At 53.5% G+C, this 27,123-nt stretch overlaps 1 protein-coding gene across 1 annotated transcript in view; it reads right to left on the bottom strand.

Moving 5' to 3' along the window:
* FSTL4 (follistatin like 4) overlaps positions 1-24,110 on the bottom strand; it is a 133,672-nt gene extending 109,562 nt beyond the window's left edge. Inside the window, exons 1-3 of the mRNA XM_039221384.1 lie at positions 24,104-24,110; positions 16,648-16,886; positions 12,614-12,737 (exon numbers count right to left, since the gene is read on the bottom strand). Of these exons, the coding sequence (XP_039077315.1) occupies positions 12,614-12,737; positions 16,648-16,886; positions 24,104-24,110 (370 nt within the window). The remainder of the gene's footprint in view (positions 1-12,613; positions 12,738-16,647; positions 16,887-24,103) is intronic.
* Positions 24,111-27,123: the final 3,013 nt, after the last annotated feature.

The raw sequence follows: 27,123 nt of genomic DNA, 5'->3' as shown, positions 1-27,123 counted from the left end.
GCATCTCTGACTTGGAATTAGGAACATGCCCGCAAGGCCATCCCTGTACGGTTGGTGAGGCTGAGGCCTCGGCCAAGGCCCTTGTGGCAATGCTGTTGTAAGGACCATGCCGCTCTCCTGTGATAAAGGTCACCTCCCACACCCCAGGCATGCTGGCAGACATTCTGTTTGCAGATATCACAGAGCCTCTGCTCTTCAAAGGGCCAGGCTTGGTGCAGCCAGTCTGGTCCAACACAGGCCTTTAAAAGTTGAGCCGTCTAGGCTCCGGGCTCGTGAATATTTCATTTATCCTGCTGCCCAGCCAGGGCTGCCCACAGAGGAGCTGGGGCCTATCTTCTGGAGGCCAGGAATCATGGGCTGGTCTGGGTCTGTGCCCTTCACCCCAAGCAAGATCAATACCCTTTCCTGACTTCAAAGAGAAACAGGCAGAGCTGCGCAGAGAGTTGGGTGGGTCTACATGATTAGATAAGCCCCACCCTCCTATCTCCCTTTAACCCTGGCTTCCTCCTCTTCTCTGAAACTACCACCACCCAGAGCCATGAATCCCGCAGAACACCCAGCTGTTGTGAAGGTTCCTTCCTCCCGTCCCTGCTTCCCTTCTCAGGGGCTGCTTTCGAACTCTAACCAGAAGGTGGCTGGCAGGCGGGGAGGCAGGGAGGCTGCTGGGAGTCTGGGCGTGAAGAATCCAAAGTGGACAATCAGCTTCTGAATGATGGAGAGCTGACTCCGGGGGCCTTTGAGCCCTGCTCAGCCCGTACCTCCACTGTTAACCTAAAGTACACAAGAAACACATCCAAAGTGGACGCACACTCACATGCCCCTCCAATTAGGTACAAGTGACAACCACTTCTCCATCCGGCAGAAGCTGCTGCTGCTTTGAAAGCTATGCCACCAGCACTTGGACAGTCTCCCTCTTCACCCCTCTCCCTGCAACCCCTCCTGGCGGGGAAGGTGTGTGCACATCCTTGATTGGCAGTCAGGGGAGGGAGGTGCTTGGTGGTGGTGGGGCTGGGAGGTTGAGGCCCCAGGAAACGCAAACAGAACTCTGAACCGTGTAGGGCATAATCTGAACGGGTGGGCCTTTGCATAGGTTAGGGCACAGGTTAGGGCATACTGGTTGCCACCAAGGCTCCTTTTAGGTGTGACCTCTACTGCTCTCTTTCCAAACCCCTACCTTCCTTGCAGCCAACCCCCCCCCCCCCCCAGGCTGGGGAACATTCCCAGTTTCTGCCTCCTTCATCTGAGCTTCATCAGGAAGTGCTAGCCATCAGCTGTGCACTGTTCTGCAGGACAGGATTCCGTACATGTCCCATACCCTCTGTCATCCAGGGTCCCTGGGAGGACAGCTGCAGGCATGGCCACAATATGGCAGGATGCTCGATTCCACCCACATGTCACCTGCACCCCATTCTCTGCAGGCAGGGACATGGCCCAGGAGATGTGATGACCACTGTCTCCATGGAGATCTCTGAGTGTCACCTGGTCCACTTGTCCACTCAGCATGCCCAGGTGTCAGGGGTTAGCTTGGGAACTTTTCTGATGCTCTTGTTGATCTCTGGTTCTTCTGGTCCCAGCTTTCAATCCACTCCCATTTGTCATGTCCGAGCTGGCCGTGGGCGGCCTCCATGGACCCGTTCAGTTCCCCACTGTGCTCCAGGTGCTGAGTGATGGCGCCCCCACAGGCGGACTGATGTGCCACTGTCTGAAGAGGGCTCAGCCTGGAGCTTCCTGTCAGCGCGCCCTTCGCTATCAGCCTTCCGAGGCTTATCAGCTGGCTTCCCCGAGCAAGAGGAGGTCTGAACACACACACACACACACACACACACACACACACACACACACACACTCGAAAGGCGCCGTGTGACTCCTGTTTCCAAGCCATCCTCTCCCTGACTTTGAACCTGCTGGCAAGCGCCAGCACGTTTCTAAGCACTGTTGCACAGAGGCAGACTTTTGAAGTTGGGACCAACACTAGGGCTGGTCCTGGAAGCTCTGGAAGTGCATTTATTTGCAAGAGCTGCAACAGGATGGGTGTTTGACAGGCTCTGTGTTTAAGAGGAAAGCATCCCTCCACGGGGGACCCGATCACTCAGGGAGCATGGGGACGCCTGTTCTGTGTGACGGGAGGCTCCTCTGGGCCCTGCTTCCCTGTAGAGCTGCAGCTCACTAGTCCTAAGGGACCAGGGTCAATGTGTCTGAAACACCTGCAGCACACAGGCTTGGAGGGGAACCATGCAGAGGACGCAGGTGCAGAGACCCTGGCCTCTGTAACAGCACAAGGTGAAGGCCTTCAGAGACGGTTCTGCCTCACTGGTCCCACATCTGCCCTCCCCCTCAGTCACAGATCACGGTGGTCTCTCCGGAGCTGGGTCTCTAGGGGAAGAAATGGAGACTCCAAACGGTCCTGGCTTGTAGCCAGCACCCTGGAATCAGGAGGCTTCAGTCCCTCAGGGCCTCAGTTTCCTTACCTTTAGGACTCAGGGAACGAGGAGGGAGATCTGCCAGGCGCCTGGTGCGGCATGTGGCATGTGGTGGGCACTCAGCTCAGGAGTGGCCCTGTCTGGAGGCCTTGAGAGCTTTTGGGAAGACAAGAGAACCTGGAATAGCTGCTCACAGGAGCCACTTGCCGGCCTGCACCACCCTTTCCGCCACCTGTGGAGTGGGCTGACTCCTTTGGGCCCCATTTCTGTCCCACCTGGATGCGATTTGCAGTCCCAACAAGTGTAAAAACAGCTGTTGTGCCTGAAGCACCTGTCTGCAGACAAAACGCCGTGCCATCTGGAGAAGAATAGCTCTCCAAGGGCCCAGCTTGCGGGCTGCCTGGGGCAGCTCACCCTCCAGGCTCCCACCCAAGTATGCGTGGAGTGGGATGAGGAAGGGACCGTGCCAAGTGGCTGGAATTCTGGCCGAAGCTGGACGTGGGAAACCACGGCCAAGTAGCTCCATGTTTTAAAGGGCTACAGTAAGTCCACTTTGTGTGGCAGCCACTCATGGGGGTGGTCCTCAGCTCATCCTCTGCCTCAGCCCCCTGGCAACAGAAGCTTCAGGATTCACGGGAGAGTCTACAGGGGCAAGAACTAAACTGGTTTTCCTTCATGTGCCCCTGCTGCGTCCAGCCCAAGTTTAACAAACTAGTTATGAATGTTTGCTCGTCCCAGTACCAACCGGGATCCCACTGGGCCAAGGGCGGCAGCAGCCTTCCTAAGCAGAGGCCCGCGTCTGCAGCCCCTGGCACCCTACGGAACCCTGCGAGAGCTAGAACAGGACCTCGGGGCTCCGAGCAGACCCAGAACGGGAACGTGTGCTCCTCCATCAGTGGGCAACACCTCCCACGTCCCCGATTTACTGCAAAGAACATTTCAATCTCAGGCCCCCTGTTGGCCCTAGGACTCCTAACAGTGAGTGTCCAGCCTGGGAGCCTCCGGGAGGCATGTGGTGAGGGTTTGTCAGATGGCAGAGTTATAAGGGGATCTAGGGTGGCTTTGCACAGGCAGGGGGAAGGCTAGCTTTTGGGGAGAGACAAGTTCCATCAGGACAGCAGTGAGTGGAAGGGAGCACGGGTGGGGACCTTCCAGGCTGAGGGAATGACTGCAGATTACAGGGCATCTCTTTTCTCAGCCAGCCCAAAATCACTGTGGAGTTACGGTGGCAGCCAACTAGGTGTGGTTGATGGGATGTCCTCCACCACCTGTCTGGGAACAAACACTCTAAACCTTTTCTCTTTATGAGCAGTAACAAAAATAAATAAATGAATCCATCCATCCATCCATCCATCCATCCATCCATCCATCCATCATGGTCTTTAATCCTTTTAGCAAATGTTTGTCAAGCACCTACTATATACCAGGCTGAGCATCCACCTTCTGGAAAGCTCCAGGCTTCTCTCTCTCTTGCTCCTGTCTTGCTCTCCAGCTGGAACAAAATGCCTCAGGCAACAAGGCCTGTTCTCAGAGGCAGCCCTTCCTCTCCTTCCCTCTCTTCTGCCTCCTGGGTCTATTGCTGCCCTGAGCCTTCTGCTGCCATCTTTGTCCAGGAACTTTCGGTCCTTTGGCCTCTGCCCATATCTCACCCGTCGACCATCTTTCCTGCCCAGAGGGAGAGTCTGGGAGGGGCTGGGCCCGGGGCCAGGAGAGGCACATTCAGCCTTTGGGGCTGGAGGGTTGATGAGTAACAGTCACCATAAGGTAGGGACCGATAAGCCAGTGAGTGTTGCTGATGCAGAGGAGACCCAAGGTGGGGCACTGGCTGTGGTCTGAGGTCTCCAATTGGCTCCTCGGGCACCACCTGAAGGCCCACTTCCAGCAGTTGGCAGCAGCTTGGGCATTCCCTGCCCTGCCCTCTTCTCCCGCGAGAAAACACGTCTCTCTGTCTCTCCAGGTCCTGCCTGCCACCAGAGTCTAGCTCTCCAGCTACGTCCTGCCAGGAGCCACCCTGGTACTGGGGCTTGTGAGTAATCCCAGGCTCAAGTGTGGGCCACATGCTGCTCAGTCCCTATGCACATGTGAGCAGAGCCCTCATGCACCCCTCTGCTCCCCAACACTGCCCACAGGCTGGGCCTGTCTAGTGGTGTGATCAAGGATTTTGAGGGGCATCATTACAGAGTCTGAAAACAGGTGGCTGGAGAGAAGGAGAAGCCAGAGGCCAAGGCCAAGTGAGTTGTGCTCCAAGTATACAGCTTTGGGAAGGGCTCTTTTTTACAGAAACATACCAGGTGAGCCTTTTCCACACCTCAGAGCACTAAGGGTCTCCAAGTGCTTAGAGAGCTTACACCTGCCACCCAGGCCACCCCCACGTTGAGATCCCGGCGTGGCTGGCAGCCTCAGGAGGCAGCGGGCTGAGATGCACCCCTGCACTGCCCTCAGCTTGCTTCCTGGGCTTTTGTCTGGAGCCTGGGAAGAGGCCTGGGCATCGGAGGAGCCCCTTCGAGATCTGGGCTCTGGGCAGCTCAGCCATTCCATCCCCAGGCTTCTCAATACTCCATGGAGCAAGCCTGGAAATCAGTAATGTGACCTTGAGTGCTTAATTGCATGTTGAAGTCCTTTGAAGTCCCTACAAATGCTTTGCAGAAACCCTGAGACTTATGAGGACAGTAGGGTACTGTCCTGGTAAGAAGCTGCCATTAAAATTGTTCTCATTTTATATCTTTGTAATGAAATTCTTTGTTTCCTCTGCAGCCATTTCTGAGTATTTACTAACATTCAGAGAGCTCTCTGTCCCATGCAAAATTCCAAGTTTCTCTGTAGCGCCTAATGTCAGGCTGGGCTGTGTGACAGGGAGGCCAGAGCCCGACCTGCAGACCTGCTGGGAATCCTGACCCTGGGACACGAGGAACAGGGCTCCAGCCATCTTTTGCCTCTGCCTCCTCCTCCAACAGGAGGCGGTGTTTTTTTTTTTTTTTTTTTTTTAAAGCACTGAAGTATCATATTTTAATGAGTTTTCTTTGCAATTTGTATATAATGGATTTTCAATAACCTGTAATTAGTTCATTTTCTACCATTCAATTGCTCTGCTCTGAGGCCACTGACAGCTTCCAGCTGGGATCTTTAAAAATGGAAAGTGCTTGAAGACTCGGCTCCAGACCATGCTGGAAACTTCAGGCCATGATGCAGCTGGTAGGAGCAAACCTGGACAAGAGGCATCTGGGTTCGAAACCCCCAAGAGGCAGAAACTGGCAGAGGGCAAGACTGGCCAGCAAACAGCAGTCCTGGCTCAGAGACGACCCTTCCACGGCACGATAAGGTTGAGACGGCCCCAGAGCCCTGGTATGTGCACAGCAGTCCTCAGTCCCCCAGCCCTGCTCCCCAGGGAGGGGGTGCTCACTGAGCATCACCCTCACCCCAGCAGCTGCCGATGGCTTTTCTGGCACAGCTGGGGCGGAGGGAGGGCGAGCGTGCCTCAGGTGCGCATGTGCTCATTGTGAAGAGGCATCTGGAAAGATGGAGCTCAGGCACTGGGGCGGCTCCTTACACAGTGGTCCTGCTTGCTTTTCTGTCCTGACCATCATCAGTGGAGACGGGGAGGCTCTAGTGGTGAGAGGGTGTTTCCAGGGCTGAGTGCAGCCCTCTGGCTGATACTCAGGGCCCTCCCCAGGGACTTGCTGGGCCGGCACACCTGCAGGCTCCTGACAAGCTGGGCGCCGGCTTGAGAGGCCTGCGCAGGTGCAAGCCGGGTGGGCTCTGTCCTGTCCCACTCCTACTTTGTTTATTTGCTGTCTGTGTGCCAGCCTGCAAAGTCTCTGCGGGCATGGCCTGCGGGCCTTGCTCACAGCTGTGTCGCCTGCCAGAGAGTAGGCTCTGTGTGTGTTTGCTGACCTAATGCTTCCCTCCTCCTTACCCTTCCCTGTCTCTGCTTCGGAACCGACTCCCATGCGTGGTCTTCCTGCCCTGGCCGAGTGCCTCTGAAATGTTCTGGTCAGCTGGCCTGCTTCTTAAATGGATACTGCCCTTCAACTGTGCCTAGGTGGAGAGAGTAGGCCTGTAACCCTGCCCAGGTGCTGTCCCTCCTTTCCTGGAGCCTGGCCCACACCAGCTTCAGGGCAGACATGTCTTATCTTCCCACAGTGATTCAGTCCTAGTACTGCTTCCTTTGATGTATCTGGCAGTGACCTGAGTCAGGGAGCTTGGGTGTCTGTCTGTCTGGAGCTTGCCCAGCTTTAGTGGGAGGGTCCTAGAGAAGCCAGGGTCACCAATTTTCAGGAGGACATACTGTGTGGGTGTAGCCTTTACCCTTGTGATGTGGCCTCAGGTGGGAGGGAGGTGGCCCTGGGGACCAGCCGGGGCTGTGCTGGTGGGTGTGTTTCAGGTTCCCAGGAGCTATACTCAGAGGAAATACAACCTCTCATTGTGTGCTGATGAATGATGTCCCAAGACACATGGATCTGCACAGAAATGGAAGGTCAATCTCCTGGTGGGATGGCAGGAGCCAGAGGGCCTGTGCCTGGTCCTTGCACAGCCGGGGTGTGACGGGGTGGGAGTGGGGACTGGCCATGGCAGCACAGAGCAGGAGCCCTTATCTCCACACACAGTTCTCAGACCTAGAGGTAATTAAGCAGCAGGCAGGTAGCCTAACAGCCTCACAGAACACTTATCCTGAGGAGGGCTGAATGGCCAATTAGCGGCCCTGGGAGCATGATGAGAGCTTTATGGGACAAGTGGCTTTTGTCTTCATTAAGAAAGCATTAGGCCCATGTGGGCATCAGGGCTCACCTCAAACCCCGGTCCCTCATCCAGGTGATCACAGATGTCTGCGGCTCCTAGGGAAGCTACAGGGGTGCCCCTGCTGGCCAGGTCCAACCTGACTGGTGCCATCTCCCCACCCCCCCTACGCCCCCCGCCCCCCCACTGGAGGGGTCCGGGCTCTGGGGCTCCAACGAGGCGCTTCCCTCTGGGACCTTTAGTGACAGGTACATTGTGTTTGGACCTCTGGCAAACAGAAGGGTCTGCTTCTTCCCCTCACTAAAGTAACATGGGCCAAAGGTTTCCTGGGTGCCAAACCCCATGCTAGGCATGGTCAGTAAAACAGTGGCTGGCATCCTGGGGCCTCTGCACTAATTTGGGGCAGGATAATATTGACATGGCACAGGGTGACTGGGCTGGGAGTGGTGGGGGCTGTGGGAAAACATGCAAAAATCTTCACATCTGTCCCTGACCTACCTGGTTCATTACTACTTATCACTTAGCACTTACTAGTCCTGAGTACACCTCTATGGTGGTTACTATGCCATTTTACAGATGAGGAACTTGACGCTTAGCTTTAGTTGGGGTAAAGAACTGTTCAAGGTCATGTATCTAGTAAGTGGCGGAATGAGGATTTGAACCAGGTTTGACACGGAACCATCAGGCCACAGCCTTATTACTGTGTAGAGGTGAACTCACGGTTGTGAGCACACAGAGGAAGATGGGTGGGGCTCTGTGGAAGGAAGAGAAATCGAGGAAGACTTCTTAGAGGAGGAGAGCAATGAGCTGGGACTTGAAATTTAGGGACTTGAAACACGCTGTGGAGCAGTGAGACTCTCCTTAATGGAGAATGCCGATGAGTTGTAAAGTGTGTTGAAATGCACGAGAAGTTTCTGGAACTAGGCATTTGGGTTCAATCATGGTTCTGCTGTGTGACTGGGGGTTAGCCACATAACTTCTCTGAGTTTTTGTCTCTTCATCTATAAAACTGGGTCATGATACACAGCGCTGACACATGATTAATGTGAGGTATCGTTTTATAGGACCTAATGTTAAGAGTCCACTGTTAACTCAAGTGCTATTAACAAGCAAAATCATTCAGATGGCACACTGACTTTGGCTTCAGGGGCACAGAGCAAGCTCCCAAGGAAGGCTCCTTAGAGGCCTCTCTCTAAGCCTGAGGGGAGGAGAAAGCACCCTTACCTCTGCCTCTCAGCACCTCCTGTCTCCCAATTTTCAATTCCTCCTTTGGCTGCTCCAGTTTAGCTGTTTTATGAGGGAACAAGGGCAGTGAAGCAGATTTTGTGGACACATGATCTGCATATCTTCCGTGAGGCAACCAGTTTCTCCCTTTGGGGTTAAGGCTGTCATGACAGCAATGGTCGTGGCCTCCACCAGCACCTAGGACCATGCACAGGTGTTGCTTGCTCTCCAAAGTCAAGAATGAAAGAGATAATGTTTTGCTCTCTGGAATTTTGGTACTCACTATTGAAAACTCAGGAACCAAACGGAGGGGGATAAAGCATCATTCTCGCCCTCTGAACCGAGGCTGAACTCACCTTACACAGATAAGGAGCCCGATAGATTTGGGCGTTTCATTTTAGCATTGTGCCCAGCACAGGGTGGCGGGAGGGCTGCCCAAGGTGGTATGTCTGGTGGGGTGTTTGGCCTGTGTGGGGCATCCCTCTTCCCAGAGGATAAGGGCGTGGAAGGTGAAGCTGCACCTTCCTTCCGTTTTGCAGCAGTGACGGCAGAAACAGCTGTAAATTCGCCAGGTGGCCGTCTCCTCTGTTTCACAGAGATGCCCTGGATACAGAGGTAGTGCGATAATAGGATGAAACCAGTTTTCTGTCTTGCCTGCCTGGAGCAGAGGGAGGATGTCCTGCTTGCACACAGGCCCTGCCCTGCAGTTCTCCTCCGTGACATGGGGCATCTGCGACCCCAGAACATTAGCATGTGAAGCCCCATGTCCTGCCCAGCTCGCAGCTCAAACCCTTCATTCCCATCCGATACGTTGCCCTCACAGGATCAATTAAAAGGACGAGTATCTTTCTAAAAATCAGAAGATGCTTGGAAGGAATTGAAAATGAGAGAAAAATCCCTATTTAAGCAACATGTTTTCCCCATGATCCCAGCCCAAACGTTCAGAAAAGTGCAGCAACATGCATTATTGGAAAGCTTTTGAAATGAGCAACTTTGAGATTAATTTATTGTGATGCATGCACAGGGCCCGAGCACATCTTGCTCACCAAGGACCCTGGGGCCGGGGCCTCGGCCTCATAGCGAGGAGCGATGGCTCTGTGGCTGGTGTGGGCCGGGGTTGGGGGCGGTGCTGCTGGGAAGGGTGGAGGGCATGTGCCGAGAGAACACTGTGCCCTTAGTTCTGAGATCAGCTCATGATCTGGAAAGCCAAAAGCCACTTGAAGACAATGTCCAGGTGATAGATGGAGGGAGAGAGGGAAGCCACCCTTATATTTCACTTCCATCAGTGTACAGAGATGGGCAATTGGGGAGATTTAGCTCCATGTGACAGTCAGACACAGGAGTGACTTGCATGGCCGAGGTACCTGGCCTCTGCCCTCCTCTGCAGGGAAAGGAAGATGGTGCAACCCTACCATGAACCAGCTCAGTTGAGCATGGTAGCCACCAGCCTTGGGGCTCCTGGCAGTGCCCTCAGCCAGCTGCAGACAGTGGCACACACTAGCCCAGCCTGAGCTAAGCCAGCTGCATGAGAAAACATGATTTAGAAGACTGCTCCCCCCCCAACCCACTGCCCAACACCAAAAACTTAACACAACCCACTTCTCAGGCAAAAGCCCTCTAGACCCATCCTTTAACAGAGCGACCAAGTCTTGCCAGGAAGCACTCCACAGGCCCCGTCCTACCTAGTACACAAGGACCCTGGCAAAAAAAGAAAATATAATTTCAAAGTTTCAACCCATGCCAGTCCATCAGCTCTAGTTTTTAAATTAAATCCAAAATGTTGTTGCTGAAATGTTTTGAGATATTGCTTTCTGAGTTTTAGTGAGGTTTCTTTAATGTCCATTGATTTCTAGGTAATAAGTTGTACCTATACGTGTCATTTCAATTACCTATTTAACATTCACTGAACCATAAATTCATTCCCACAGCTCTAGGAATTTCATGTTGAGTCCCCATGACTTTGAAAAACCATTGGATGCTGCTTGCTCCGAGTGGCCGTGTGTCAGCCCTTTATGGCTGGGTTAACTCATTTTGTGGCTTCCTTAATGGCTGTGAGTTTACATTTTATTGCATATCTATTTTTTGGGCTTGGCTGTGATGAATGGTTTGGCTGCCTGGTTCAAAACAAGTCCAAGGCAACAGCAGAATCTAATTTGCTTTAAAAATGATGATTATAAAGCTTTTCAAATAATAATCCAGGAACGAAGGAAACACACACCACATTGCTCTGCATGAGACATATGGCTGAAGGTGAAGTGATGAGGTCCCTCCTTTTCCACAGGTAGCTCATGTTTATAATGACCTTCGTTAGGGAGGCCAGGGAAGCCTTCTTTTTCATCGTGGGCAACTGGGATGCTTGCATTTCCTCAAGAGTAAAGCCAATAGTTTGCTCTTGGGCCCCGACTGATTCGCAGAAACAGAACTCATGGAGAATAGGCTTCTGTGGCACCAGGTACCAGGACGGTCCAAAGCGGAGCCATCCTCGGCTTCATGATATCATCATGGGACACCTCAGTAGTGATGCCTGGTGCATCCTCCAAGTCCTTGAAGTCCAGCCTTGGTCCCTGGCTCTATGCACTGAATTCTTCTTTCACAGTATCTTCTGCAAACGGGCCCAAGTGCAGAAAGCACTGCTGGGAATGTCTCAGAGCCACACCTAGGACACTGGTGGGTGCCTTCCTGACATGCAGGGATACTCTCCCTGTCATCGCCTCTTTTCCTGTTCATGTTCTATGGGATGAGAAGCACCAGGAGTCCCTATGTGAGGGAGGTGGAAAGTTATTGCAGGAGGGGGCGCTGAGGACAGGAGGAAGGCTCTTGTCTAGTGATGTGCAGGTCAGTGCCTAACAGTTGGCTCTCCAGAGGAAAAAAGTGCCCCCACTTTTGTAGCATTTGTGTGGTATGAATTTCTGTGGTGTAAATCTTCCCTACATTTGGGATTAGCTGACTTAAAGCTACCAACTGGTTAACTGCAAGACTCTTGAAAATCTAGTCATTGGCTCTCATGAGCTAGGTCTAGGGACTTGCTGATATTGCTACACATTCTAAAATGTAGAGATTTGTTTAAGGCATAAATTACTCTATCCACAGGGTGAACACCTCCCACAGTGGGTTAAGCCTACCAGTCATTCACACCTTATTATGAACGCCTGTACGTCGATAGGAGTTTCAGGAGCGGGCGGGGAGAAGAAGGATGGGTACGTAGTCACAGTACATCAGGCAGAGCCCTGTAGCTGGGGGTTTGACTTTGAGCGTCAGCAACAGGGAAGCAGTGAACTGGAAAGGCACCCCTCCCCTCTGCCCCCACCGCCAAGTCAAGCCCATGGACTTTCCACAGGAAAGAGTCTCCCTCGTTTCTCTCCTCATGCCATATGAGTACCTCCTCTCTCTGCCACAAGAGCCCCTTCTGCCAGTGATTCACCAGGACTACTTCTTAGGCCTTGCGAATGTTTGCACTAACAGTACCAAATGTCAACACGAAGCAGGCATATTTTTCTCAAAAGTGGAACTCCAAGTAGAGGGTGAGGTTCGGGGGGAGAGGACTCGAGGATCTGTGGTTGCAAGTACTCAGTGCATCCCGGGAGGTCTCACACCTATTCCCCAAATTCCAGAGTGTACTGGTAGGAGCAGTGAGCTTACAGGTCATGTCCAAGGGTGCCTCACACAGGATGCACATATCACCTGCTTTAAGCAGAGGCTGACTGATATCTGCTGTAAAGAGGCTTCATCTCTTTGGGGCCAAGAGTGTTCTCTCCTGTCTCAAGTTTGGGGTCAGCACCGCCCTCCCCTCTCCTCCCTGCTGAACTCTGTGAGCTCACTACTGAAGGCTCTTCGTCCTGCTGGCCAAGCTTCCAGAACCCTCCTGCAGGATCTGCAGCCGGGAGAAATCCCGAAAAGCTGTGCCCTCCATGCATGTCATAGACTCCCTCAGGTGTCTGGCAGTGCCCTCCCAGCCACACTTAAATCATAGTCCTCGATTCCTTCAATGACACCATTAAGGGCCTTTATCTAAAATGAGCAGAGCAAGTGCTCCGTCTTCCCACCCACGTTCCTTTACCCTTTTCTTAAAGCTCAGGCTCACTGTAAAACAAATTCAGCTGATTTCATGTGTGAAAGAAACCACCGATGGATACAACCGACGATAGACTCCAGAGCCCTGCAACCCGGAGACACAGGCCCGCCTGTGGACAACACAAGCCCGTCCGCGCACACGCCCTGCATTGGGGCTGACTTACGGAAAGCTGTGTAGAGCTCGTGGAGGGTCAGGGAGCCGTCACTGTTGTAGTCATCAAATCGGAGGAGGTCGCCCGGCAAGCACCCCAGGAAGCCCTCCTCCAGGTCCTGCTCCTTCAGCACGTGCTGTGGGTGAGGAAAGGGATGAGGCCAGAGCAGGGAGTGAGTGCAGGGCTGTGGGCATGGCTGGAGAATGGCTCCCGCCAAGAGGGACTGCGGTCACTGCCCGAGGGAGGGGTAAGGACTCCAGTGCCAGCTCAGTGGGCCATGGGGGGCACCCAAAGCTCTGTGGTTTTGTCTTCCCTGACCCTCTCATTCTATAGATGAGAAAGCTGAGGCTCAGAGAGGGCAGGGACTTTCCCAGGGTCACAGGGTGGTTGGGGCAGGGTTGGGATGAGCATTCAGGTGTGTTTTCTCCTGATCTGGGCAGACAGATCCCAGACGGTCTCAGTTGGGAAGGGTCTTTGAGGGTCCTGGTCTACCCCTTCATGCTACAGATAGGGACACAGGGAAGAGAAGGCGCCTGATCAGAGAACCTCAGCAAAGAAACAGTGGCTGAGCTCAGCTGAGGCCCTCCTGGCTCCTAGTTTCATAGAGCTAGAAGGTCACTGCTCCATCAGTGCGTGCCTGCCTAATCCTGCACCCCAAAAGCCCTCACCTATCTCAGGGCAGCACCTCTAGTCACAGCACCAGTCCCCCCAGAAAGGGGCAGGTGCCATTCTGCTGACTTTGCCTAAGCTCCATGCCTCTGCCTGCCTCATTCTGCCAGGGGAACAAAGGCCTGCTTTGGGATTCTCGCATGGTGCTACCACGGATGGGCCTTTATGAACTATTCTCTGGACATGGCCTCACCAGCAAGACCAGCCAGATGCCGAAAGGTGACTAAGGGTGGAAATTCCAGGCACCCTCACTCAGCTGGACCCAGAGGCTGGGGTTTCTGGGACTAAAAGTCCTGCAAGGAAAATGCTGAGAATGAAATCTCAGAAGAAAGGAAATGATCTCATTTTATTTTGTGGGGAGAGGGGGACAGAGACATTTTCTCTTTATTTAACAGTTTCAGCTTGGCCTGCTGTGTTAAAGGCAATTTAATGTGATAACGTTAAAAAAAAAAAAATGACCCTTCACCTAGCAAGTAAGTGTTCAATAAAAGGGAGATCAACCATAACGCCAGAAATCAATCTTCCAAAGATAGAAATTTCCCCTTGTCTATTTCTGCATTGGAAATTGATTAACTTTCAGTGGGACGGACAGGTTTTTCCCTGACACATTTGATTTAGTGTCAAGGAAAGGCCGCGATTAGCTGGGCTCTGCTTGGCAGTTTTATGAAATGGACTTTAAATACACTACGTTTTAAAGAGGAAATCATAGTCCAATTACCATGCTTGTTAATGGCTTCAGGTGCCTTGGAGCACGTGCTTGCCAGGTTAGAGCAACAAGCCCAGGAAGGTTCTGTTTGCTTGTCAGCACCGGGGAGCCATGTGGGGCTGGGGCGGTGAGAGCTCACAGCTGCTTCCGTCTAAGACAAGCCAAATCCACCTGTTCTCGGTGATCCCTGAACAGCCTGTAGCGCCGGGACCTGCCAGATGGTTGTTCTTGCGAGGTACCTGTAACCGACAGGACCTGGCCTTTTCTCAGAGAGGCTGGGTCATCTGCCAGTGGCTGGCCCTGCTCTTTGGGATCTTAGTCATAGCTGGGAGCCGAGTCTGCCTGGAGGTGGTCATGTGATGGCTGCCAGGGCTGGGACGGTGTGTGCCCAGGAGGCAGTGGGCAGCAAGCCTCCTGGCAGGCTCCGGATGGACTGGCACGTGCTGCCCAGGGCTAGATGGGCACAGCGGGGTGCCTTCAGCTCTGTGCTTCCCAGCGACTTCTCTGCAAGCAGCCTCGGGACCTGCTGGAGTAGAGGGGCTTTGAGAGGGGACCCTGCGTGGCAAAGCCTCCAGGTGACTGCTATGTACTTGGGTTTTGTGGGCACTTGCTGGCCTCACAGACCTTAGGAGGACAAGGTGGAGCCCTCTTGTGTGAGCCATTCTCCCCCAGGGAGACCCTTGTGCTGTGAGATTAGCAGGTGTGCAAGCAACAGCCCACCCGTGTTTGTCTGTTTTGGGGAGAGAGGGCACAAGTGAAGGAAGAGGGACAGGGAGAGACAATCCCATAAGGGGCAGAGAGAGAATGAGAGAGAGAGAGAGAGAGAGAGAGAGAGAGAAACAGGGCTCTTGCTCACCCGATGAGGGACTAAAACTCATGATGACCTGAGGTGAAGTCAGATGCTTAACTGACTGGACCACCCAGCTGCCCCAGCCCACCTGGGTTTGCCTGAGCTCCATTGTGTTCTCAATAGTGAACACAACTCAGGCAAGTTGCTTCATTTCTTGAAGCCTTGGTTTTCTCATCTAAAAATATCTGTGAAGTAGGGATAACAGGAGTACCTCCTACAGCAGAGGGTGGCCAAAAGGTTTAAGGGGGACACAATAATAGCAAAGACAGTGATAATGGCATGGACGTTGATCACCACTGGGATGGTAGCATGTGCCGGGCACCATGCTGAACACTTCACATGCCCTAGCTCCTTTCATCTACCTGCTGACCCTGTGATGGTCACAGACAAGAAACGGAAGCCCAGAGAGGTGAGCTTTTCTCCTAAGACCCACTGGCTAGTAGATACTGGAGGTGGTGCTTCAACTCAGGAAGCTTGACCAGCATGTCTGAATTCCTAGCTACTACATGACACAGTAAGGGACTCTCTTGTGTTTCTTATGTCATTAGTCAAGGGCCTTGCTTAGTGCCATGCACACAGGAGATGCTCAGTAAAGGTAGGGCACTCTTCAGCCCAGCCCTTCCTAGTGACCTGGCCACAGATTTGATAAGGCCACTGTGCCGTGTGAAGGATGTCTTCAAAGTGGCATCGAAGGTGGGGACTCATCTATATTATCTCTCCTCTGGGTGGGCACTCTGTGGGCTCTGAGGAAGAGCTCCCCCGCCCCACCAGTCCTCATGAGGCGACCGACCTCACCCTCCTTGCATATCTCTGCACCTGCCCAGGGAGGCTCCAGGCCCTTTGAGGGAGACCAGCAGAACGGGAGCAGGAATGCAGGTCCTTCTGGCCTACTTGGCCCTCCCGGCCGCACCAGCATCCTAGAGGCCTTCTCTGCAGCTCTCAGGGGCTGGTGCCTTGGGTTACTCCTTCACTTTCTGCTGCAGACAATAACTGCCCGGCACCACCTCAGACCTGGAGAAAGGGACACATGTGCTGGGCTTGTGGAGGGAGGGCAAACCACAGGGTCCAATCTGAGTGTCTGCTCAAGTGGAAGAGCACAGCTTACAGGTGGATGCAGGGCTTCCTGCAAAGCAAAGCAGGCTGGGCCCTAAAGAATGGCACAGGTCCTCGGGGTGCCCCGGTGGCCCAGCCGGTTAAGCACCTGACTCTCGATTTCAGCTCTGGTCATGGTCTCACAGTTCTGGGGATCAAACCTTGTGTCAGACTTCACAGTGACGGTGTGGAGCCTGTTTCGGATTCTCTCCCTCCCTTTCTCTTTGCCCCTCTCCCATTCTCTCTCTCTCTCTCTCAAAATGAATTAATAAACTAAAAAATAAAAGCCGCTGTTACCTTGTTTAAAAAAAAAAAAAAAGAGCTCCCAAGGTGCTTGGTGGAAGCGAGAGCTACTTCCCTTCAACGTTCCTGCTAAGCAGAGGAGAGGGTTCCAGGAAGAGAAGAGTTACTTCCTGATGAAAATGTCTGAGACTAGCCCCTCTGAAGTGTGTGTTTGCCAGCTAGCTGACAGTGCTTCAAAGCTTGCTGGCAAATAGTGGCTGAAGGTGGCGGGTGGGAAGAAGACACTGAGATCCTCTCAGAGGCACTGAACACAAGCTCTCTGACTCCCGGGGGAAAGGCTGCTTCTTGCAGGAGAGAGACCTCTCCAGTTAGAGCGACAGTTACAAATGCCTGTGCTTGTGTGGATCTTCTGGTTGTCTTTATCTACACACTGCAGAGGAACCTGGACTCCTCCGTGATTCGGTGTTCCGCGTTTGCGGTACCCACCTGAGCCAGCTCCAAGCTGCTGAGGTGGCCGTCACCATCTGCATCCAAGTCTGTAAATAGAGATTCCACCAGGAGGCGCTTCTGGGAGGCAGGGTCTTGTCGGCTGCCCCCTTCTGGGACTGGTCGCCGGTGGGTCTGGAGCGCCAGGAGGACATTCTTCAGGCGGGCATAGTCGGCCATGGTGCACGGGTCATCTGGAAGATAGCGTGAGGTCAATGCAGCCAGACTCCTCCCTTGGTCTTGAGAGAATGTTGTGCCTCCTGCTTACAAGGAGGCCTTGAGCATCTAGCACAGGCAGTGCAGGCTGTACCAGGAGTAGATGGGGCCTGTCTGTCCATCCGCCTGCTAACCCATCCCATTGATATGTGGGCTCAGGAAAACTCTGAATATATGTTTCACAGGATACACATGCTAGGAGGGGCCAGTCTGCTCACCCCACAAATGTTTACTGAACACCTACTATAGGCCAGACACGGAGCAACTCTGCCAGATACAACGGGGAAGTTCATCCAGGCCAATTCACAGCGGCAGCCCCACAGCAGATTTAGGAAAACTGGCCCCATTTCTATTTTGTAATAGCTCGTCTTTGCCTTAATCCTGCCTTAAAGGCTGCTTTTGAAAACTTGGCCTCATAGATTAGGGAATTTTAGTTAACAGGACTAATAAGCCCTGCTTAAGTTAATTAGGTACGTCCCCAGAGCTGGATTACTTCAAAACAAACGTGTACACAAGTCTATGACCAAGAAACAAAAGGGAGCTTTAAGAAATTAAAACCGAAGCACACAGCCCCTGACTCTTAGGTCCTTTATCTCAGACATGCTTGCGGAACAAACTCAGAACCGCGCGGTGTTTTGGCAAATGAGGCCTGTGATGGGCTGTGACATGATGTAGTTTATCGTGTTGGGGACGGGCCCACTGGGGCGAACACCACACAGGGCTCAGCCCAGAGCTGAGGCTCTGGGGCTGTTAGCAGAGCAGCATAGCTCCTCTAGCTCCACCTCCCAGGTGGTAAAGGGGGGAAGGATTTTGGCCCTTGGCTTTGCTAAGTCCCGGGGAAGCAGCGTGGGTGCCTCACTGTCAACCCCATCGAAGACCAATGTGTGCTGCTTGGAAGGGACCCTTGGGCCTGGGGCTCTTCCCCTCAATTCCAAGGCCAGGGGAGGGCCCAGGTAATAGCTCAGGGTTGGAGAGTCAATATCAAGCCATGCTTGGGAGCACTTGGCTCTGGAGTCCACTGACTTTGAGTCCTGGGTTTGCTGTCGCCTGAACATGAGCCTTGTGATTTCATCTGTGAGGTGGGGAGAGGAGTGCCTTCCACATGGGGCTGTTACAAAGATTAGATAAGATACGCACATAAAGGGCTCAGCACTGGCGTGACACCAAGCAAGCACTCATAAAATGATAGCTACTGTCCCTTCCTCATTACTAAAGGCACATTTGCTAAAGAGCAACAAACAAGGAAGCTACCTGGTGGAGAAAGGCTCACGGGGAAGCCTGTCTGTCTGTCTGTCTCCCTCCCTCCCTCCCTCCCTCCCTCACTAGACAAGCCTGGATCACCCAGCCACTTTTTCTTGTGCTTGTTTATGTTTCCAGATTTTCTTCTAATTTGGGGGTCAATTGATTCTCGTCAGAAACAGATGCCTGTTACCATTTTCTCCCACATGTTTATTTAGAAAAAAATCAATTTCTGTGTTCAATATAATCAAATTTATTTGCTCCCTGGGAGTCTCCACGCTCTGATGAGAAAGGCTCTCCCATCTCCCTAACCTGGCCAGTACCTCTCTCTGGTCTGGGAGGATATCCATTTCCAGGAGTTTTCAGGGCTCCCACCTGGCAAACCAGACTCTCCAGGCCTCAGAAGTGCACAGCATTGGAATCAGGGGCTTTGTCCCACTACAGAATCTCTCCTGCCCAGGGGAAGCTGTGGTAGTCTGCTGGGTTCTTCTTCTTCCTGGGCCTAGTTTATTCTAGTTTATTCTTCTTCCTGGGCCTAAAAGTTTATTTTGGGCATGAAGAAGAATTTTGTCCCAATCTTCACCCCTCAGCCCCCAGCAGGGTGGGATGGAGCAGAAGTCAGGACACAGGACACAAGTAGTATGGATGGGAAGGAGGTTGCTGTGTGGACAGTCTGCAGGGACCATGCACAGCATGGCCACCTGAGGGATGGGCCAGGCTAAGCAGGATGGGTGTGTAGGGGGGTGTCTTATCCTTCCTGGTCCCTCCAACCTTCCTCACAGGAAGGTAGCTACATGTCTAGAAATGAACTTGGGGGGAAAGGGGTGGGGGAAGGGTCTACTCCCTGAGCCCCCGGTCTTGCCCCCTGCTAGGGCTCACACAGGCCATTTCCCTCCCACCCTTTGTCAGCATTTATTCACAAAGCATGTCTCAGATGCCGCTGGCATGCTGGGACACAACGGACTTCTAGTCCTGGGCATCAGAGGTGCCTGCAGAGGGGGTGCTCACAGGGCTGGGGTGAAGACGGCCTCCCTTGGGGAGGGACATCTAGGATGAGCCCTGAAGGATGAGGGACAGAAGGGAAGACCATGCTGGGCAGCAGGGCACACAGGGCAGGAGCAAGGGGCAGAGTGTCTGGAGGAAGCTGGTGTGGGGGCCGAGGGAGCAGCAAGGAGGGAGGGAAGAGTGGGGTTGAGGCAGGATGCCAGGCAATCAAGATGAAGTGGGGTGCTGCTGGGAGACAATCTTAAATCCTTCTTTACTTCAGAAGCAGTTGCCCTTGACATGAGTCTTAGCCTCAGATAATGAAACCATTGGGCCAGTGTCCTCGAGCTCCTCTAGTGTTCCCAGCATGTCGGGGAGTTGTGAGAACCAGAGGAAAGATGCCCAATGGTGCCATTTCTGCACCCACGGAGATGGCCATTTTAGTTGAAGTCCAAGCCCTCTCACTGGGACGTCCTCACCGCCCTCTGATGCTCCATCTCCAGCAAGGACAGCCCCTTGGCAAGCCCCAGGTGTATTTTTTCCTTCCGGCCCCCTGGTGACCCCATGGGAGCAGAGAGGAGAGCTCACAGGGGGAGCCCTGGGTGTTTGTGGATCTGCCAGACCCGGCCTTTAGCTAAAGGCTCCTCACCCTGCTGCCGGGTTTGAACAATTGTCTTATTAGAAAAGAAATACATGTCCATCAAAGAATGCGTGGAAAGTGCAGATGAATATAAAGAAAGGGAAGATATCCTCTAAATCTCCCTCCTGGGGGTTGGCAGGAGGTTAAGCAGGGCCCTCTGCACAGGGGATCTGAGCCCCTGGCTGGCCCGCATCTGCCTCATGGGGCCCCCCAAGGCCTGGCCCACACAGCCTCTGTTTTTTGATCTTCCTCTTTCTCTTAATCAATTTGGACAAGAGAGGGTCAGTACTCAAGGGCTGGGTTCTTCTTATCTTCAGATGGGTCACCCCTGGGCCTGCCCTGCAAGCCCACGCAGGGTACATTAAGTAGTGGGAGTGTGGAGGGAAAGACTGGGCCCTAGAATGGTCTCATGCCCAGGGCTCTGCATTCACTGCCCCTTCCATCTGGAATGCTCTTTACTCAAATCTTCACATGGCTTATTCTTCACTTCATTCTGGGCCCTGCTGAGACATCACTGCATCTTAACTAACATTCCTGTCCCCATTTGGGGTGGGCCTGGGTCCCAGTGGGCAAGAGGGATCACCTCCCCACATTTTGCCTTTGGCACTTTTGACCCTAGACACTTTGGAGAGAAGGTCCCTGGAAGGGGCATGGCAGAGGTCTGGGAACCACAACCCTTCTCCCTGAGTCCCTATGGGTGCTGGCCATGATGATGGTGAAAATGGCAATGGTCAGCCCTTCCTGGGAGCCTCAGACCAGGGCCTGTGTGACTCAGCCCCGAGTAAAGTGAAGCTTCCCCACTAATGGATTGACAGCTGGTGGGATTTCCACCTAGAACTCTGGAGGTAGGACGCTTGCACGGGATGTTGAGGTCTGTGCCTGAGCCAGCAGGGGCTGCCAGAGGGTGTGGATGCGATCTATTGTATGTGTGAGGGGGATAGACATGACCCACCCTAGTACCCATGTGCTAGGAAAGTCATTTTAATGTTTCCTCTGAGTCTTGGCGGTTTCCAGATAAAGAGAGATTTGTGTCCTAAATAAGGGTGGCCTGGGCTAGGTCAAAGCTTAGAGTGAGGCTTGGAGAGTTCAGGAAGGCCTCCTGCAGACCCAAAAGCTCACCGAGATCTGACCACCGCTGATACACGCCTGCTCTGGGGCCCTTCCTGAAGGTGTTCCCTCCCCCTCTCCTTTCCCCTTTCTGCAGAGCCCAGCTCAGCCTCCTCTGTGGGGAAGCCTTGTTCCTCTGGCCTGCACACACAGAACCACCTTCCTGCATCCAGCTTCCTACTCCCTGCCCAGTTCCAAATTGCCCTGTCCTATTAGTTTGAGCCCTGTGCTCCTGCACAGCAGCCCCTGAGACAAGGATCTAGGGTGAGAAGCACGTTTGGAGATGACCCCAAGAACTGAGCAGAAGGTAGAGGGATGTGAGCCTGGGGAGCAGGAAAGCCAATAAAGGGTGGGTGGGTGATCAGTCCCACGGAACCTTGGAGAGGCTACGTCCAGCAGGCCTCAGGGTTGCTCCGCTTAGACGGGAGGGTGCAGGGCACGCTTCCTCCAACTTCCGTCCCTTGTTGGCTGAGGGTGCTTCTGGGGGCATTAACCACTGCCCCGCCTGGCACTTCCACGCAGTCCCGAGGCCGGAAAGTGCCCTCCAGCTGAAGATGCTGGTACCTGCAGCTGGATGCTATCAGCCAGTGTTATGGGCAATGGTCCACCTCTGGGGTTGAATGAGGGGATCTGGATGGGTATTAAGCATCTGCCGTACCCCCTCCATAGGATGGCAAGTTCCTGGCAGGTGGGACAGGACTGGACAGTTACACAGGCAGCACTACAGTGTGAAATGCTGGGGGATGAGTCAATTAGGGAATATGGCTGAGAACCGAGTCTTGTGGCTCAGGGAAGACTGTCTCATAAAGAAGCTGGGCAAGGGGGCAACTCTGTAACAACTTTGCCTATGACTTCATCTTAGGCTGCTGTGTCGGCCTGACCCCAGCCTGTTAATGACAATCATCACAAGGCTGGACAGAGCACTGGACAGGGAGTCGGGAGATCCTGTGAAAGGCATTCATTCCCCTGTCCTTCCTGCCTCCACTTCCTATCTTACGGAGGGGGCAATGATACTCCCTCACTACCTTCCATGGTCATAACAGAAAAGGAAATATAAAAGGACACTAAGAAGTCCCAAGGAGTCAGTCAGGCCTGAGGACTTCTCTGATGCCTCAAGCAGCCCAGGGCATGGCTTGGTTGTTATTATTCCCTTTGCCGCCTCCCAGTGCCTGGCACAAGTGGCCACGGACTTGGTATTTGTGGATAAACAGAAGATTTCTCCCTCTCTTTCCACTGCCCACAGACACTCCCACTCTGGGGCCTCTTAGGGAGGGAGGCTCATGTCCTGGTCAGCCTGACATAGACGAACATCCTGAGAGGCCATTGGAAGGACCCCACTACCCTCCTGCCAGCCTGGGTGCCCTCTGTGCACAGTGGCTGCTTGGGCACCGACCTCAGGCTCCCTGCCAGCACATGTGTATGGGGCTCCTTGTGTTCCTGGACCAGGGCTGCTTTGGCAGATAAAATATTGATCAGCCTGCTGAGGAGCCCAGAGTGTGATCCTATTTTCATGTCAGAACTTGGTAATGAACTACATTTATCAAGCCCATTCTCCATGAGAAAGGTCAGCCACAGATCTAGCTAAGTTGTTATGACACCTCATTAATCTAGTTCCCTCAATAATTGTCCCTCTGTGAAGATTCTACTGTTCTCCCATCCCAGCCGCGCTCCCTCCACGCCGAGGGAGATTATTATAGCAGGGGCATGGGCACATCCGCATTTAATTTTTTGAGCAAAGAGAGATAGGAAGCAGGTAGCAGCCTCTGGAATTAAATGTCCATCAAAGGAACACTTTTTAGTGCAAAACAAAAGGAAGCGAGGGAGACATTGTGAATATTCCATTAGCCACACGTGCCCCTGACGGGCTGGGCCTCGAAGGGTCCGTCTTCATTCTGAGGCAGGTGAAGCTTCCCGTTCCAGGTGTGGGTAGGGCTGGAGGCTCCCAAGATGCAAGGGGAGGGGGTTTGTACAAGGTGTGCAGGGTGGAAGAGGCCATCCAGGCCGTGGGAAGCTCAGATTCTAATGGAGAGTGAGGCCATGTGGTCAAGGCCCCTGTTGGAGGCTCGGATAGAGGAGCACCTGGAAGTGGGGGAGGGATGGGCTGGAGACACCAGGCACCAGGAAGGGTGGGTGGCAAGGAGCCATCCCTGGCTGCCTCTCCTTCTCCCTCACCCTCAGCCATTTCTTCACGGAGTCCTTTGCTCTGTCTTCCCACCAGGCTGCTCCAGGTAAAGAGGCACCCCGCATGCTGCCCCCATTTCTCTCCTGCTACATTTTGCCAGCCTCATCCCCTGATCCTATTCACTCACTGCTGACTGCCAGGCAGCCCTGTGAGACTGAAAGCCCCTCAAGGCTATGGCCAGGCCTCTGTGCAGGTGCATGCCCAGCATGCAGAAGGTACTCACTGAATGTCTGCTGACTGGACAGCTGTGGAATCCTAGGTGGAGGGGACGGCACATGGGCTCAGATCAAGGCTGTATCCCTGCCCAGACGAGGGGACAATCTCAGCCTTCTCGAGCCACAGTGGCCAAGGTCTGGAACTCTGGAGGGGGCCAGGAGGCTGTGTCATGTCTCATGCCAGCTCCTGTGGAAGGGTTGTGTGGAAGGTGATGTGGGTGTGGTGGGGGCAGCTCCAGCGTGTGGTACGTGTGCTCACCGGGGGCCTGGACCCTATCTCATCCACTGGGGTCCCCCAGAACCTGCAATGGTGGCTCCACAGAAGGGACTCTGGCATGGCCAGCCTTGGTGTGGGTGGTAAGGTGGTGAGCCACAGGAGGACTGTTGCCCTGCTGGATGCTAGGAGTCGCCTCTGAGTCCCCTCTGTTGGGCACACACAGCTCCCTGGATACTGCCTCTGGAGAGGAGGGAAATGGGAGTTTCTGCCCTCTTGTTTTGCCCCTGCTGGTCAGGATGGGCCTGGACAGCCCTGAGAAGAGGCCAGCAGGGTTGGGGGCGGGGGCGCTACAATTTGGAGCAGCAGCTCAGTTGAGGAGGCCTGTGGGCAAATTCAGCCACAGCACAGCTTTGGGAAAGATTCCATTCCACACTTGGGTTTTGATCAGCACGTGAGCATGAAGCTGACCCTGGGGAGCCTCTGTGCTTTATATACAGGTGGCTTGGTGGGCTGTGGTGGGGGGCGGGGGGGGGAATCACGGCCGCTGTGAAGACCCCAACCCCAGATGGCCATCCCTCACTGGGGCAACCCTGCACTTTGGGAGTCCTCTACGAAGCCCACGTTTACTGGACAGGGGAATGCAGGACACAGATTACCCGACATGAAGGCCACTGCTCTGCCACTGGCGGAAGCAATCCCTTTGGGGACGGGTGTGGGGTAAGGGACAAGGAGATAGGAAGGAAACACTGGGGAGGGGCCTGGATGGGTTGCACTCAGAGATGCCAGCACATGGGCTGTGACATCTCTCTTCTAAAACCATATCCAGGCCATCCCTTCAGAAACTGCATGGCAGTCAGCCATGCCCTTGAGCCACACCCACTGGACACCAGCCCTTGCCTGACCTGGCAGGGTGTCCTAGACCCTAGGCTCAGATCCTGACACCTTCACCCAGGAACCCTCCTATCCCCTGAGGGGCCCCCGGGAGAGACTGGATGTACCCACAACCTCTTGGCTGCTGTTGGGTCTGCTCATGGACAGACTGTCCCTAGCCCCCCATGCAAACACTGTCAGCCCTAGTTCTCACACTGTCCCCATCCCGCCTGATAAGTAATGTCACCACTGCCCGACAAAGCTGTGATCTTTACCACCAAAGCAAAAACTTGGCTTAATCGTTTGGCACCGACATCACGGCTGAACGTGGTTGTGTGACATGGGCTTGAGTTGCAATGTGTCATTCTGAGGTCTATTTGGAAACCACTAAGCTGTGCAAAGAGCAAGAAGCATTTTACTCCCACATCTAATTTATGAGCTGCCATAACTTTACTGGAGTTTAGCTTAAGAGGAACAGATGTTTAACTTGCTGTAAATTCATGAACATTAACAATCTTTCTGCTGCCATTTCTGAGAAAATTCAATGAACAATAAATGCCAAAATCAATGGGTTTATCTTCACCACATTCTTTTGCTACCACGATGTAGTTCTGCTTTGACCAAGTCACAAAGTTCTGGGAATTCTAGCAGACCGTGAAGCACACATGATACAGTCTCCTCACAATCCCCGACAAGAACAGGTGTGCTCTAGGTCATGCCACCTGCTGACCCCTCCTAGCTGTGGCTACTAACACATGGATCACTGTCACCCGCACTCTAGCACCCTGAGGAGGTCCTTCGCTGTGACCTAAGCTGCAGCTACTCGCCACTCCCCTACCTTCCAGAAGCAGGCCTGCAGACTTTGCTCTCACATGTCCCGTTCCTGAAAAGCCCCTTCTCTAAATATGGCTTTTCTGCCAAAGCCCACCTCTAAGGGGCTGTCTTGCCTGCTCCAAGCCACACACCCTCGCCTAGTCTTCGTCCCTAGTCTGCCTCCTCCTCAGACCATGTTCCAATGCCTCTGAATGTCTTCGCTGTCTTAGAGAACTTGGCCATGGTGCCCCGTGGTTGGCATGGTCACCAGCCACTAGGGCACGGGCTCTCTGTTGGCCTCCTGTCCCCTCCATCACTCCTAAATCCACCTGTGTCTTCTCCTCAGACACTAGTCCCAACTACGGAACCAGCAACGGGCTCATCACACTCATCAGCAACCCCTCATCCTTCCAGACCCCAAAGGGGGCCTAGCATCACACTGGCCAACTGTCCTTGGTCAATGTCCTCTCTTCTTTGCTCCGGGGTGCCTATTAGTCATCCCAACTGCCTCTGAATGTCCTGGGTTGAAGGTATGGGGCCCACTTTGGGTCCGCAAACAGAATCTGCAGGTCTAAGACTTCACATGGCCTTTGGCCCTGCTTGAGCCTGATCTCCACACCATGCATGCCATGTGGCTCCTTCCCAGCCACTTCAGCAGCGCGGAGCAAGCCCGCCCTGGCGCTGGGGAAGCACCCACGGCCACGCGTGCCTGAATCGGTGGACGAAGCCTCCTCTCAATTTTCGCCCCAGTACCAGGTAATTTAAATTAACAAAACTACCTGGACCTTTGTTAGATAAATTGTACATTTGCTCATGAATGCCTGGTTCAATTGATGTTGCCACACAATCTGCTGTTTGACATTTATAATCCTCTCTTCTTTTCCTATTAGAGAAAGCAAAATTGGTTGGATTCCTGGGAGAGGGATCCAGAGACACTTTTTATGACTGACTGGCACATCTATCAGGTGGCCTGGGAGTGAGAGTAATGTTTGAAAACTTGAATAAATGCTAAAGCCCTTCTGGCATGAAGAGCTTGAGTTTTTACTCTCATGTTAGCAGGAAACCCACACACAACTAGGATCCTTGACAAGTCATGATTCCTTCTGGAAGGACACTGACTCCCAACAGCCTCCAGCACCCCCACGGCCCTGTCCAGAGCTCGGCTCCTGCGCACTCCTGCCCCACCCCTCACATGCATCTAGAGGAGAAGCAGGAGGGCTGAATGAGGGGACGGCCACCAGGCTGTAAAGCTGGAGTGGACGAGGAGGAAGAGAGCAGGCGTCACCTCTACACTCGGACAATTCCATTTATTTGTTCCTGAGACATCATCCCCCCAAACCCTAACCAAAGGCAAGGGCCCTGCAGTTGGGAGGTTGGAAATGTAGCTTCTCTGGAGTCAGGAATGTCCAGGAATGTCGCTGCTTTGAGCTTTGAGATGCTGTGGTCTTTGAGTGCGGGGGACCTCAGCCCGGGACGCGGCAGGGCCTGAGGCTGTCGCTGGCTCACTTCCTGGCTAGAAGGAGTACTTTGCTCTCATGTGGACTCACGATGCATGCAGTGGGGCTCTATAAGACATCTCAAGAGGGGCAGTGCTGCCCCTAGGAGCTGTGCTGGCCTCTTGTAGGGACTGTCTTTGTTTTCACAATGACTGGGGGGCCTACGTGGCCCTTAATGAGGGGGGGGCCAGGGACCCTAGGGATCCTACCATTTGGAGCAGAGTCCTGTACAACAAACTTCTGTGGGCCTGGCATCTCCCACAAGCTTTCAAATGTCTCAGCAGGCAGTCACTGAAGTAAGACATCCTGCTACTATTCTCTGAGCCTAGAGTCTAACCCAATGTTATGTATACGAACATTGTATATATGTATTACATACATAGTGCTGTGTGCCCAGGGTTTGGCAAGGATTTTCCAAGAGGCACCTGTGCTGGGTATTTTAAACTATGTTTACAACTTTATCAAGAATTATTCACTGGTTTGGAGAATCACACCCC

This window comes from Hyaena hyaena, unplaced genomic scaffold (genome assembly GCF_003009895.1).
Source record: "Hyaena hyaena isolate Hyena2069 unplaced genomic scaffold, ASM300989v1 scaffold_978, whole genome shotgun sequence".
In the NCBI taxonomy this organism is placed as follows: Eukaryota; Metazoa; Chordata; class Mammalia; order Carnivora; family Hyaenidae; genus Hyaena; species Hyaena hyaena.
The sequence above is the reverse complement of the archived record's forward strand: the minus strand, read 5'-3'. Positions and strand labels throughout refer to the sequence as shown.